General features: G+C 45.7%; 1 protein-coding gene across 16 annotated transcripts in view; it reads left to right on the forward strand.

The window, feature by feature from the left end:
- The window catches only part of CCDC138 (coiled-coil domain containing 138), a 67,826-nt gene that overhangs the window by 49,871 nt on the left and 4,256 nt on the right, over nucleotides 1-13,699 (forward strand). For 7 of the 16 annotated variants that reach the window (XM_068563895.1, XM_068563901.1, XM_068563907.1 and 4 more), the window contains 2 exons: nucleotides 6,146-6,284; nucleotides 8,651-8,695. In XM_068563895.1, the coding sequence (XP_068419996.1) occupies nucleotides 6,146-6,284; nucleotides 8,651-8,695 (184 nt within the window). Of the gene's footprint in view, nucleotides 1-6,145; nucleotides 6,285-7,939; nucleotides 8,406-8,650; nucleotides 8,696-8,918; nucleotides 10,631-10,861; nucleotides 13,689-13,699 lie in introns of those variants that run through there. The other 9 variants (XM_068563900.1, XM_068563905.1, XM_068563906.1 and 6 more) reach the window with 5 other exon arrangements.

Raw genomic sequence — 13,699 nt, forward strand, 5'->3', positions numbered from 1 at the left:
TGATGAGTGGTCTTTGATGTTATTCTTGTAATGGTTTGGGGGGGCCGTGAACTGCACCCTTAGAAGATGGTGAACTTACTAATGTGTGTGTTCTGACTGCTCTGCCGGCCGCTCTTCCCTGCCACACAACACTACTGAAGTTAGGCCAATTGATACCCTACAATGGCCTCGAAGTGTTCAAGTGAAAGGAAGACTCAAATGTCTCTCACTTTAAATCAAAAGCTAGAAATGATGAAGCTTAGTGAGGAAGGCATGTCGAAAGCCAAGATAGGCCTCAAGGCAGGTTTCTTGCAACAAACACTTAGCCGAGCTGTGAGTGCAAAGGAAAAGTTCTCGAAGGAAATTAAAAGTGCTCCTCCAGCGAACACACAGATGATAAGAAAGCAAAATAGCCTTCTTGCTGATTGCAGAAAGTCTCGGTGTCTGGATAGAAGATCAAACCAGCCACCACATTCCCTTAAGGCAAAGCCTAATCCAGAGCAAGGCCCTGACTCTCTTCAATTCTGTGAAGGCTGAGAGAGGTGAGGAAGCTGCAGGAGAAAAGTCTGAAGCCAGCCGAGGTTGGTTCATGAGGTTTCAGGAAAGAAGCCGCCTCCATAACATAAAAGTACGCGAGGAAGCAGCAAGTGCTGCAACAAGTTATCCAGAAGATCCAGCTAAGAGAATTCATGAAGGTGCTATGAAACAATATGGCTGAAAGCTTACCAATTTGAGGAAAGACACAGTTTTACAAATCTAAGTAGCTAACCAAATTCCAAAGCTCAGTGAAGTTCAGGATAAACCCAAAGAGACCCACACGGAGACACATGATACTAAACTGTCAAAAGTCAAAGACAGAGAATCTTGAAGGCAGCAAGAGAAAGTGTGGTCTGCACACCATGGAATATTATTCAGCCTTAAAAAGGAAGGAAATTCTGGCACCTGCTACACCTTGGATGAGCCTTGAGGACATTATGCTCAGTGCAATAAGCCAGATACAGAAGGATAAATCCTGTATGATTCCACTCATGTGAGAGCCCTAGAATCATCAGATGTATAGAGACAGGAAGTAGGATGGTGAGGGCAGAGGCTGGAGGGGTGGCTAGTGTTTCACGGGGACAGAGTCAGCTGGGGAAGATGAACAGCTCGGGGGGGGGGGGGGGGCGGGATCGGGGGGATGTTTGCCCAACGGCGTGAATGCACTTCACACTAACAAAGACTACACTTTTATAAATGGTTAAAACGGTAAATTTTATGTTACGCATGTTTAACCACAATTTGAAAATTAAATATAAATGAACTTTTAGTACTCAAAAAAAAAAAAATTCAAGCAAGGAAGAACTGTAGAGAGCATTAAGTGTTTTTTTCCAAAAAAATCCCCAGAAACCTTGTCATTTGGAAATACCATCATCAGCGTTTGGTGGATGTGATTGCAGACACCGTCCTGTGCGTGTGTCCTTGGAGGAGGGGGGCGGGTGGGTGGGTGGCAGGTGGAGACACTGTAACACAGGGGACTCGTTACACACATTATTTAATGAGACGTGCTTAATCTAACGGGAAAAATGAAGCGGAGTTGAGTCAAAAATGATCACAAGTTCCTTCTGTTAAGAAATAAGGTGAAAGACATCGAGTCTCTCTATTTTACCTTTTTTATTGTAAAATACATACAACACGAAATCTCCCATTTTAACCATTTTTAAGTGTGCCCTGTTGGTTGCACCGCTCAGTTTAGGCAGTGCTGACACCCAGCCGTGGAGGGAGGGGCACTGGCACCACCGCTCTCTCCTTCCCCCACCTCCACTTCCCGGCCCTTTAGTTTGTATCTTTCCTGTGACCGCAGAATCTGCACATTTGCTTCATGCTAGTTTCTTCTTCGCTTTATGTTAGTTTCACATTTAATCACATTCAGGGCTCAGGATTAGTCCTTTGACTGCAGCCTCTGCATTTCTGTTCTTAATTCTCAATGATCTCTTTTTTTTAAATTAATTAATTTATTTTATTTATTTATTTTTGGCTGCGTTGGGTCCTCGTTGCTGCCTGTGGGCTTTCTCTAGTTGTGGCGAGCGGGGGCTACTCTTCGTTGTGGTGCGCGGGCTTCTCACTGCGGTGGCTTCTCGTTGCGGAGCACAGGCTCTAGGCACGTGGGCTTCAGTAGTTGTGGCTCGCGGCCTCTGGAGCACAGGCTCAATAGTTGTGGCGCACGGGCTTAGTTGCTCCACGGCATGTGGGATCTTCCCGGACCAGGGTTCTAACCCGTGTCCCCTGCATTGGCAGGCGGATTCTTAGCCAGTGCACCACCAGGGAAGCCCCTGAACAATCTCTTAATCTTGCTCCCTCGCCTGCGTGCACCCCCAGTTTAGGAGGTGCTGTGGAGGCTGCTTCGTGTGTTGGAAGTGCTGCCGGGGCGCCTACACTCACGGAGGTCCCGTCCGAGTGCTCATGCTGGGTCACACGCGGTGCTTTGCAGCTGTCTCGAGAGGCCAGTGGGCAGCCCGGCCTTCCCAGCAGTGGTGCCCTGCTGCTCTCCTGGGTGGGTGGTTGATGGCTGCTTCCTCCCTCAAGCCCAGGGTGTAGCCCTTGGATGTTGTCTCGGTTGCTGTTGTGCTCGTTGGATCTGCAGGTTCAGTTCTGTGTCCACTTAGCATTTCACATATAAAATAATATGTAATATTTTTCTTTTATTAACTTCATATCGTTAGGAACACTAGTTGTCCTCATGGATCTTTTTTGATGGTTTTCCATATCTTGGCTTCTTTCTGGTCCTTTCATTTTGGTTTTCACTCTCTGTGATGATCGGATTGTTATGATAGTAATCTGATTTTCAGCTCTGTCCTTTCGGTTTCTTGATGTTTTAATTTATTACTTCTTTAATGGTGGTGTTTTGATTCTCTCTCTCTTAAATCCTGTTGTTTATCATCTTTTCTTTCTTATTTTTATTGACTAGCCTTGTTCTTATTAGGTTAACTGAGACCTCAGAACTCTTGTGGAAAACTGTTCTGTTCTTTGTGTTTTCTTTTAGGTTTGACTCTGCCTTGTGTGTGCTATATCCCTTTCTGATTGATTGATTGATTGCTGTAACATGCTCACCGAGTTGACGTGCTGTCTCTCTCTCTTTTTTTAAATCTATTTTATACATATTAGTGTATATATCGTCAATCCCAGTCTCCCAGTTCATCCCCCCCCTGCCCCCTGCTTGGTGTCCATACGTTTGTTCTCTACATCTGTGTCTCTATTTCTGCCTTGCAAACCGGTTCATCTGTCTCTGATGACTGGTTCCCTGTCCTCGTGGACGGGGCGGGCCTTCTATGCTCTGCCTACCGTTCGTCCCCATCCAGGTTTTCTCTCCCTTCCGTGCCACAGTTTGAAAGCCCTTTTCCCTAATGTATCCATTCTTTCCTGAAGCCGGTGGCTCTGGTGGTGACATGCTCTTTGCCAGATTCTCAGGGCTGTGTTCTCACTTCTCGGATTCTGCTAAAATATCTCGTTTGGGTTCATTTAATCTAGTTAGTGGGAGGCGTGGGTGTCCTGTTCCCATAGAGAAATTCTCTTGGCTCCAGCTGGTTCCCAGTACAGTTCGCTCTGGGACTTTGTTTTCAGTTGATTCCCTGTCGGAAGAGTGAAGAGGTGGCAGTGGCTCCCCTGCGGGTTTGCCGGGGCGGTGGGGGGGGGTGGGGGGGGTGGGGGTTGGTGAGAATTCCCGAGGTTGTGTCCCCTCCCCCGTGTCTTGCGGAAGAGGGGCGTCGAGGTGGGCTCAGGCCCTGCTCTGGAACTTCGTGCTTCTGTCCTGGGCCGCCTGCTGCCAGTTTTAAGGTCGTGACGAGGACTTCTCCCCTTCCTGTGTCTGTGTGTGGGTTTGGTTTTGTAAATGAGGTTTTTTGTTTTTTGTTTCATTTGTTTTACGAGTTTTGATCCATATGACTAGGTGTTGGGGAGAGAAATTCTCTCAAGCACTTTTATCTTCCCATTTTAATCAGTGAAGACATCAGTGAAGTTTAGAAGAGGAATCACCTGGCCTTTTGGGCCTTCGGTTCTTCTTTTCCTGTCTCGTACTGGCCACGTGTATTCAAATTGAAATTCTTCTAAGCTTAAAAAATATATAATTAAGTTAAACACTGTAGTACTGAAAAAAATGTTAAGACTACAATGTTTCACCCTTATAGGTAAACCTAACCTAAGGCATATATGAATCTTAGAATTTCCTTTCTCTTATTTAATGTCTGTCTCACAGGTCAGAAGAGAGGTTGGAAATCAAGCCAGTGGACCTCTTTTGCTTCTAAGAGACCTTTATAAGCTTTACTTTTAAAATATGCGGGTATATTAAACTCTTTGGATGGTCTTGGCCTTTTTCCATTACAGAGGTCATACAAGGAAGTTCACTTTTATTTGGAAGTGCTTACTTGTAAATGTCTGTGTTTTTATTCATGCCAGGACCTGATTTACACATAAAGTAAAGCAAAATAAAGGGAGATGCACTCTCTTACACTTTTGCAATTTACAAACAACTATCATAACTTTCTTAGGTGTTTTGGGGGCTTTTAAATGGAAAGCATTGATACTGTGACCTGTAGCAGTGTTGAGAACCCCCAGAGGTGGCTCCGGCCGTGACCGGGGACTGGTCCCTCTCCCCGGACCTCACTCGTCAGCTGTGCAGTGGTCAGCCTTCCGGTTGAGAGTGACTTGCACCACGGGTCTCAGGATGTGAACCGAGGAAGGTGTACCGTTGCTTAACGAAGCTGCTTGAACTCTCGGTGTATTTTTAATCTATTTGCAGATTATGTGCACCATACTCGTAACCTAAAGTTCATTCTTCAGAAAGAGTCTGTGTGTCTGAGATCGAAACACATGTAGACACTTGGTGGACTCCTGTGGGGAGGTGTGCATTTCCCCTCCTGCGTCTCACCTCGGGGTCCCGTGCAAAGGGCACACCGACCTTGTCTCCATGCACCAGCTTTCACTTCCTGTTACCAAAACATTCCTCCGACTGTTATTTTGGGTTTTGCCAATTTCACTACTTAATAGTTTATTTTTACTCAGTACACCATCAAAATGCTGACATAGAGTCTTTCTGGCTGTGCTTACGTGCTCAAAAAGAATGATGAGTGCAAATTTCTCTTATTCTTATGTCCTTTAGTCACTGATTTGTGCTTGAAATAAAGTTCTGTCTCCACTGTGGGAGCCCCTGAGTTTTACAGGGGAATTTAACTATTTTAAAGGCCACAGTTTAATGTTATTGTATGATTTTTGTTTCTGTCCAAGCTTCCCTAATTACAAATATAAGTGATTTACACCTTGGAAAGCATTTTTACACATTGTTTTGTTCAGTGGAGCTTTCAGTTTTCACGGTTACAGACTTTACAGGGACTCTTTTTCATACACCTTTGTATACGTCTCTGTCAGAGTCAAAGGATATACAGACTTAAGTCTTTTCATATGAATTTGGCAAATTCCAGTTATTTCATTACATCAGTACTGAGTTGAATATTTTTACTGCTTTTGTTCTGTTGTGAGTTGCTTGCTTGTACCCTTTGCTCATTTCTAAAAATATTAGGTCCATCTTTTTCTTAATGATTTATAAGAGCTCTTTTTATAGTAAAATATCAATTCTTCTGGCAAATATATTACGAGGAGATTTCTGCCCCCCACTCCCGCCCCGCCAAGTTTGGCATTTCCCTTTTGTTTTGCTTTTTAGAGCATTCGCCTTTTAATTTGTTCTAATTTCTTCTACATAGACATTTAAGTTTTTTACTTTATAAAATTTTTCAGTCTTTTTTTTTAATGAATCTTTCCCACTTTTGCTCTTATGCTTTAAAAAGTTTTTTTCCTATTCAGCGATTATGTAAGTTGTCATTAGCACGTAAATGCAATTCTTAAATTTAGGGTTTTTAAAAAATTACTACCCCAACAGGATTTCTTACCGCTAAGTATTTAAACAGCGTCCTCTTACGGACTTTCTTCTAGATTCCGCTTAATGGAAGTTTGACACCAGGGGAAATGGTCTTACTTTCGGTTTGCATCGTTCAGCAAGAGCCAGTAGTATTTTAATTCTTCAGATGATGGCACTTTTCCCCATAGTTGAAGAGGGGAAAGAATGAAAACCCAATTCAGTGTTGGTGAGGCCCGCCCCCAGGTGCGCTGGCCCCTCACCGCGGACCTGCCTGTCTTGCAGGGTTCCTGCAGCCCTTCCTGGAGGTGTGCAGCTGCTCCCTCTTCTTCCGGACCTGCTCGGTGCTGCTCCGGGGCCCGAAGCTTGATCTCCACGTCCTAGAGAAGCTCAGCATCATCCTACAGAAACTGTCCAAAATCAAGTAAGAATTTCGTATTTCTAACAGTTTTTATTAGAACGTATCTAACTGTGATCATGTAGATGTTTCCGAACCCTGTAGTGGCTCAACTGTGATGACTAAAGCAAAGTTTCCAATAAATGTGTAGAATATTAACACTGATCCGAGACCACGCGCTTAGTGACAGAGTGAACCCTCGAACAGCTTCCTGCACACTGGTTTCTGTGATGCAACGGGTGAAAACAAGGGAGAGAATAAAAAAATATATTGTGTAGATCCTTATTATTGACGGCAGTGAGTTTAGGGAAGAGAATGAATCAGGCAGAAAAGATTTTAAATGATGCTGGTAACAAACTCTCATGGGCATGCTACTGCCACTAGTTTGGTTTTATTGCAAGAATTGAGGGCTTTCTTTTCATATTTCGTCTTTCCCCAATGCACACACTGGCATAACCAGTTTTTAAATTATAAAAAAAGGACATAGACTTTAAGCTGTGTCTTCCTGGAATCCTGTATACGCTCGTGTTTCTCTTGAGGCACCTCTGAGCACCTTGTGTCCATTGCGTTTTTATGGCAGTGCAGTGTTGGGCCGGTTCAGCTCCTCTGCCCACCCCGCCCCCGTCCCCCCGCCTGTGACCTCCATGGCAGTGAAACGGGCCATCTCGCCAGGCCTCAGCACGCAGGGATCGTGAATACGACGCGTCCTGAAATTACTTGTGGTTGTGTGACCGCAGGTCTGTCTGTTCTGTTTGGTGTCGCACACCGTACCACACTGTAGGGAATTATTAATTGTCAAATTGTAACCTCACACGCAACTCACCAAATTATTAGTTTAGCTCTGCTATCAGCTAAACTTGTCAGTTCATTGTTTTCCTTTTCCTGCAGGCTGACTGGCTGTGATTGTCTTGATTTGTAATCAGTAAATTCTCGAGGAGGCCTGTTGCCGTTTACCCTCTGTGGTGGCACAAGGCTGCAGTGGCGTCACTTAGGTTTAATTCCTTCTCAGCTCTTAATCCCTGGGCTTTGTTGAAGTAGTGCCCAGTGCAGCTGTGTCCCGGGGCCAGAGTGCTTTACGGCTGGCAATGTGTTTTGTAGTTTGTGTTCATTTCAGACGTAGATAAAGAGCTAGAACGAAGCTTGAATGAGGACTTGGGAGTAGTTGACGCCCAAGCAAGTCTTAGCGTAAATCTGTAAACCCTTCTGTATCGGGTGGTGGTCACGTGGGTTACTGGAGAGGCAAACAGCTGGATGTACACAAGGAAATAGGAAACATGCTACCAGGTGTCATTCTCACTGATCGAAAGTGAAGTTACTGACTGGTTACTTTACAGAGGATGGTTGCAAAGGTATTTTGGAGCCAAGTCAAGAGGCCAAGTAATATTCTGCTACATTAGGAAGCCCAGCCTACTTAAAATAAGGTGGTCAAGTATTTCACTCTTTCCGGCCGTGAGGGAAAAGTCCGCTCTAGTAGTGAATAGGGTGGGTGCAGGTTTCAGGATGATAAAGCATTCTCTTTTCTCCTTGAATACTTTTCCACTTTAGGCCTATTTCATACAAGCTGTTTTGTTTGTCTTGGCATGTTAATCCTTTAGTTACCCATCTGCCCACATTTACACGTAACGTATCTCTCACTGCCCCTAAGTGCGCGTAATTCAATTAATGTGCTCATTCTCTTACAGGAGTAATAAGAAGCTCTTTGAACTCTTTACAGTTCATCTGATGCTTCAAGAAATACAAAGGACGACACATCCAGAGCATGCATTTCTCTGTATTAACCTGAATTCAACTCTGTTCAATTTGGGTTTAACAAAATGCAACTCCCTGGCCGCCAGTGCAAACCCTTAGGCTGGCTCATTATTATTTATAGGTATTACCTATGTGTTGCTACTTGTAAGATTGTAAAAATCACCAAAGTAACCACCAAGTAAAGTTACGAGCAGCATCATTTATCATGAAAAATGGAAAATTTTTTTTAACCTTTAAAATGAAACCTGTAGAAGCTGTGGAATGTGGATTTTTTCCATTCAGCTAAGGTGGTACTAATGTACACGATGGCATTTTCAGGGTTAATGACCCTGGGGTTACGTTTTGTAAAAATGCTGTAGGAAAATTCTTTGGAATAAATTGGCATGCATGTGGGAACAAGGTTAGAGCATGTCATCGTTCTGTTTTCTTAATATGTTAAAAGTCCCCCTTCTAGAAGCATATGTACACACACTTTAGCCACCATAGTTCCCGCACCCAGAGAGCTCTCTTGCCATCAGAGGTGAGTGACGTAGCCAGAGGTCTGGGTAGAGCTCGGGGCGTAGGACAGAAAACTGATACACAGAAGAAATCATCCTGCAGACTCACAGAGATTATCCTCTATCAGCATTTAATCTCATTTTCAGAATCTGGAAGAAAGTCTCAGGAAATTTGGGCCTCTTCAAAAGAAGGTAAGAAACTGTGCTGTCTGTGAAGTAGAAACAGAAACCCATAAAGAAAGAGCTGGCTAATGTGATGGTGAGGCTTACAGGCACTTAAAAATGCAGAAGCGACAGTGAACGTGAGAAACCCATCATCAGTGCTTCAGGAGGTGGAGCCAGTGCTGGGCAGCAGGGGAGGTGCCGGGAGAGGGCGGCGGGCGCACAGCGGCGGGGCTGGTGCTTCCTTCCGAAGGGGCCACAGGGCACAGGCCGAGCAGGAGCTGAGCTGAGAGCCGGAGTCCAGTGGGGACTGAAGGCCTGTGAGCACACACCAGGGATGATGGGCCCGCCACCTGCAGGAGAAGAAAAGCAGGCCAGCTCCTGCGATGCCAGAGGTCGATCGGGAGGACTTAAACCTAGTGATGAGCATGCCTGTCGTCGGTGTTTTCAGGTTTGCAGGTGTTCAGAAGTTATCCGCTTACGTACTATTCCTGAGAAAAGAAACTGCACAGATTATTCTAACCAACTTAAAATTGAGTTTATTAACTCAACCTCGTACCAAAAGACTGTAGTGGGCTCTGAAACCACTGAAACGTAAATAGGTTTAAAGATTTGTTGTAATTTGTGTATAACATGGAATGAAATGTTAAATTCCTAAAAGGGTAAATAATGGGGAAAGCAGTAGTTAAGAGTATTTGGATGAGACTCTATTAATCGATGTCAAAAACAGAATTAACGGGGGCCCTGGGATCTAGGTGGAGAGGGGGAGCTAGTTAGGAGCAGTTTTCTACATTTTCACCATTCCATTTCAGTACTGACTTTGACAGAAAAGTGAAGGATAAAGAGTGCTTTTGGAAAATGTCAGAGTAACCACTATTAAAAGCAGAAGAGATTGCTTTTAACTGAAAACTAAAATACGTATACAGACATGGCAAAACAGAGAAAGCCAGGAACATGTGAAGAATAAAAATACGTATTTAGGATAAGTAAGGGAGGTTTTTAAAATTATGAATAAATTCTGTATTGCCCTATGTTGATAAATTTGAAAATCTGGATGGAATGGACTGTTTTCTAGAAAAAGACAAACTATCAGAATTGCCTCAAGAAGTCTGCAATAGAAAATCATTAAAGTCTTATAAAAGCGTGAAAATTAATTTTTAAAATGACATTAATTCCAGATGTTTTGCAGGTGAACTGTCTTAACATTTCAAAGAGGAAATATTTAAAGCTATTTAAACTGGCCCAGAATGTAGGAAAAAACATTCATTTTATACAGATAGCATGAACCCAGCACCAGAAGTTGTCAAAGTAAGAAAGAATAAAAGGCTCAAAAGTTTCAAAGAAATATGAACAAATCAACACCAACCATATGTTACAGGAACATTAATCTACGACCAACTAGGGTAGCATGCATTCTAGAAATACCAGGTTGGCTTTCTGGTAATAAAAAAATATATAGTTTCCTGTATTTGCTGAGCAAAGGTAGAAAGCCATACACTCAATAAATGCCTAAAAATATTATAATTCAACTTAGATTCCTGATAAAATTCACCTACAGTATGTTTAAAGGGCCATGAAATCAGCAAAGTTACTGTGAAACACTGGACACACATGCCTGTTAAAGTCCTGTGACACATGGTGGATGTTTAAGGAAGCGTAACTTTGGGGAAGAAGGTGCAGGTGAGGTGCCCACCTGGGGAGCTTACGGAACCTTAGCAGGATGTCCGGTTACAAGATAAACGTACAATTGCAGAGCTTTTAAATACTCCAGCAATCACTAATTAGAAATTACTGTTTCACTTCAGTGTTAGTAGTGAAGTTAATAGTTTACATAATAAACTTCTGTAAAACAGGAATCAAACGTAACAAGGTTCAGAACCTAATGAGCAACTGTCCAAGCTTGGCTGCCAGACATCGGGGAGGATTTGATGGGGACGGACTCCGTGTTCCGGGTGGGAGGCCACATCTCCCCGAGTTGCTCTACATTTCAACTAAAACTAATCCCAATCAGAATTCCAAAAGAATTCTTTTTGGAACTTGGGAAAATCATCGTAACTCATCTGGAAAAATTAACAGGCAGGATCAGAGAAAGAAGTTTTTGGTACTTGTCAACACTGAGCTGAGTTCTTACCTGTGTTGTTGTTTAGTCCTCGTCAGAGCCTTGCACTGGGTCTTGTCATTGTCGCCCTCACGCAGGTTGGAAGAGACACGGGCTGGGGAGACCTGCCGCGAGGGGGAAGGCGAAGGCGAGCGCTCGCGGTGCTGGGTTTCACCCGGCTCTGGGTGGGGCTCACGACCTCTCCTCCAGCTCCCATGCCTGCTGGAGTGAGAAGCAGTCACAGGTAGAGAGCCTGATTCCAGCGGGTGGCCGACTCCACCCCCCAGGTTGTGGTGCAGCTAAGAATGTCGGGGACACGGCCCCCCGCCCCGCGCCCCGAGCTGGTGGCAAAGCAGAGGATCCCTGGGAGCCAGAACTGAGGGCGACGCAGAAGAATCAGGTGGGTAATGGAGGCCTGGGGCCCAGGGGCCCTGAGCCAGGAAGGCAGAGACGAGGGGCCATCAGTGGGGTGGGTTGAACCGTGATCCCTGCAGAGTTGGGACCCCTGAAGGCAACACGTGTGATGAAATTGGGGAAACCCTGGTCTGCGGAGGGTGAGTGGGGGGTGCCTGCCTGAGCAGTGGAGATGCTGAAGTACGGTATGAGTCCTGTCGCCTCGGTTTAAAGAAACGAGGTGATTGCAGATACAACGAAGAAACAAGGGACTAACAACATAGACTGCAAAGTTTTGAAAAATAACTTCTAGAAGTGAAAATATAACCAATGAAATTAGACATTCAACGGATAAGATTAAAAGGAAAATTGGTCATAGCGACTATGCAGAATGCCCATAGGGAAACAAGAAAAACCTAAAAGACTCTCTTACATAAAGGATAAAGCATAAAAAGAGCTAACATATGTATAAACAAGCTCCAGAAAGAAGAACTGCAGCAGAGAGATCTGAAAAAGTAATGGCTAAGGATAAATTACGGAGAAGGATGGAAAATATGAATCTCCAGTTCCAGAAGCCAAATGAATTAGAAGCGAGAGAGGTACAAAGAAATCGCTACCTAGAAACATCGTATAGGAAGAAATGAAAGAACACTGAAGACCAGATGCTTACACGTGGCCCGAGAGAGAAGACAGGTTGATTCAAAGGGCCGGCCGTCAGCCTGGGGGTTCTCATCAACACCCTTCCCAAGACAGGGGCAAGAGGAGGACATTTCAGAGAAACCAAATATTCACTACCAATAAATTCCACTTCAACCTCTAAAGGGTGTACTCTAGGAAAAAGCAGAATGGTTTCAGAAGGTTGAAGAGGCAAGATGAAATAGCGAAGAAAGTGGTAAATACACGAGTAAAACTAAACTGTGAACAGCCATATTTAATGTGGCTAAAAAGAACTAAAACCTGTGAGGGTGCAGGTCTAAGGGGTCTCCAGGTACAGGGAGCACAGTCTGGGATGCAGAAAGAAAACAGAACTCCTATTCTCATTTTTAATGCTTTGCTGCTGTTTGAAGGTGTTTTTGTACACGTGTGCAGTTTAAAGGTTTACGTATATGTAAGCACACAGGTGCATGTAGTGGAGTATGTTCCAGCCGCTGGTCTCATTCTCCATGACTCCACAGCTGACCCTTTTAGTCCCATTTTCCAGCAGTTAGCAGTCATTTGTCTCACACAGTGACTGTCAATCTTGGATGCACATTACAGTCGCCTGGGTGGGCTTTAAAGCATCCTGCCCCACCCCCGACGTCTGAGTTCACCATCCTGGGGTGTCCGGGAGGGTGTGGAAGCGCCTCAGGTCCTTCTAAGTGTGACATCGTCCCCACCAGGGCTCTGGGCGAGGGGCTCGTCCAGGTGTGAAGCTGGTGTGTGTGGAAGCCCCGCCCAGGTTCTTGGTTGTAGATTCGGCAGGTGGGCTGGGAAGTGCTGGCCCAGGTGGTGTGACCCTGAGCAGCGGCATTTCTTGAGTCGCAGGTTTTGCATCTGGAAGCTGGGCTGCCCTGTTGTTTCAGGACACGGAGGGAGGGGTGTGTGGCACGCTCACAAAAGGTTTTGTTTGAGTGAGGAGACTATAGAGTCAGGACGATCCTGCACAGGACTGTTGTGAAGATTACGGGCAGGAGAGCCCTGGGCGGCAGAAAACAAGGCCACGCGGGTGGCTGTCCCTGTCACCTGTGATTGCCGTGCTCAGGTGCCCTGCGACCGCAGGACACCACGGTGCCGGCCAGGACAGGGCTGGCCGCCTTCCCGTGGCGGCACCGAGGTGTGGGTTGTGTCTTGTGCCAGCAGAGGTTTTCAGGGTTGGGAGTTCTCCAGGAGCTGTGTCTCTCTTTCTGGTCTTCACCTGTTCTAACTGCTGACCCGCCGTGGACCTTCCGCTATGTCGTTGCCAAGTCCCCGAGCCCCTTTCCTCCTCCTGTGGTCCCCCGGCCGTCTGGTGTCCACGGGCCCCTTCACTGTTCCCCTCCTTGGGCCTCCTCTTCCCATCCTGCCTCCCCGACACTCCCCCGCCGCCCGGGCTTCTGCTCCAGCCCCTCTGCTCCCGCTGACAGGGAGGTGGCCCTTGCCGAGGAGGGTGCGTGCCCTTGGAGGGGACAGGGCCGGCTGGGACCCCCGCCCAGCCTCTGACGGGGCTGCTCGTCTCACACAGGCGCCAGCCAGGAGCAGAGGGACAACACCCGACTCCACCCCCGAGAGGGCTCCCTGGAGCAGTCAGGACTCTCCTTTGTATTGGTTTGTTAACTGAACTTGTAAAATAAGCGACATGTACATAGTTAGACGCAAATACTGATGACTAAGACTTCGCTGGCCAAGGGCCACTGCTCCGGCCTGGGTGTGCTCTTAAGTGTTTTTGTTCCAGCAGAAGTGGTGGCCATCTCCGTACAGACTGGCAGTGGAGCCCCAGCCTTGCTCAGTGATCATTCTTGGGGTCTCATTGATCTGAATCCCACCACGTAGGCTAAAGCTCACCAGAGTAACCTGTTCTTGGATTT

Source organism: Eschrichtius robustus, chromosome 15, assembly GCF_028021215.1.
Source record: "Eschrichtius robustus isolate mEscRob2 chromosome 15, mEscRob2.pri, whole genome shotgun sequence".
Classification (NCBI taxonomy): domain Eukaryota; kingdom Metazoa; phylum Chordata; class Mammalia; order Artiodactyla; family Eschrichtiidae; genus Eschrichtius; species Eschrichtius robustus.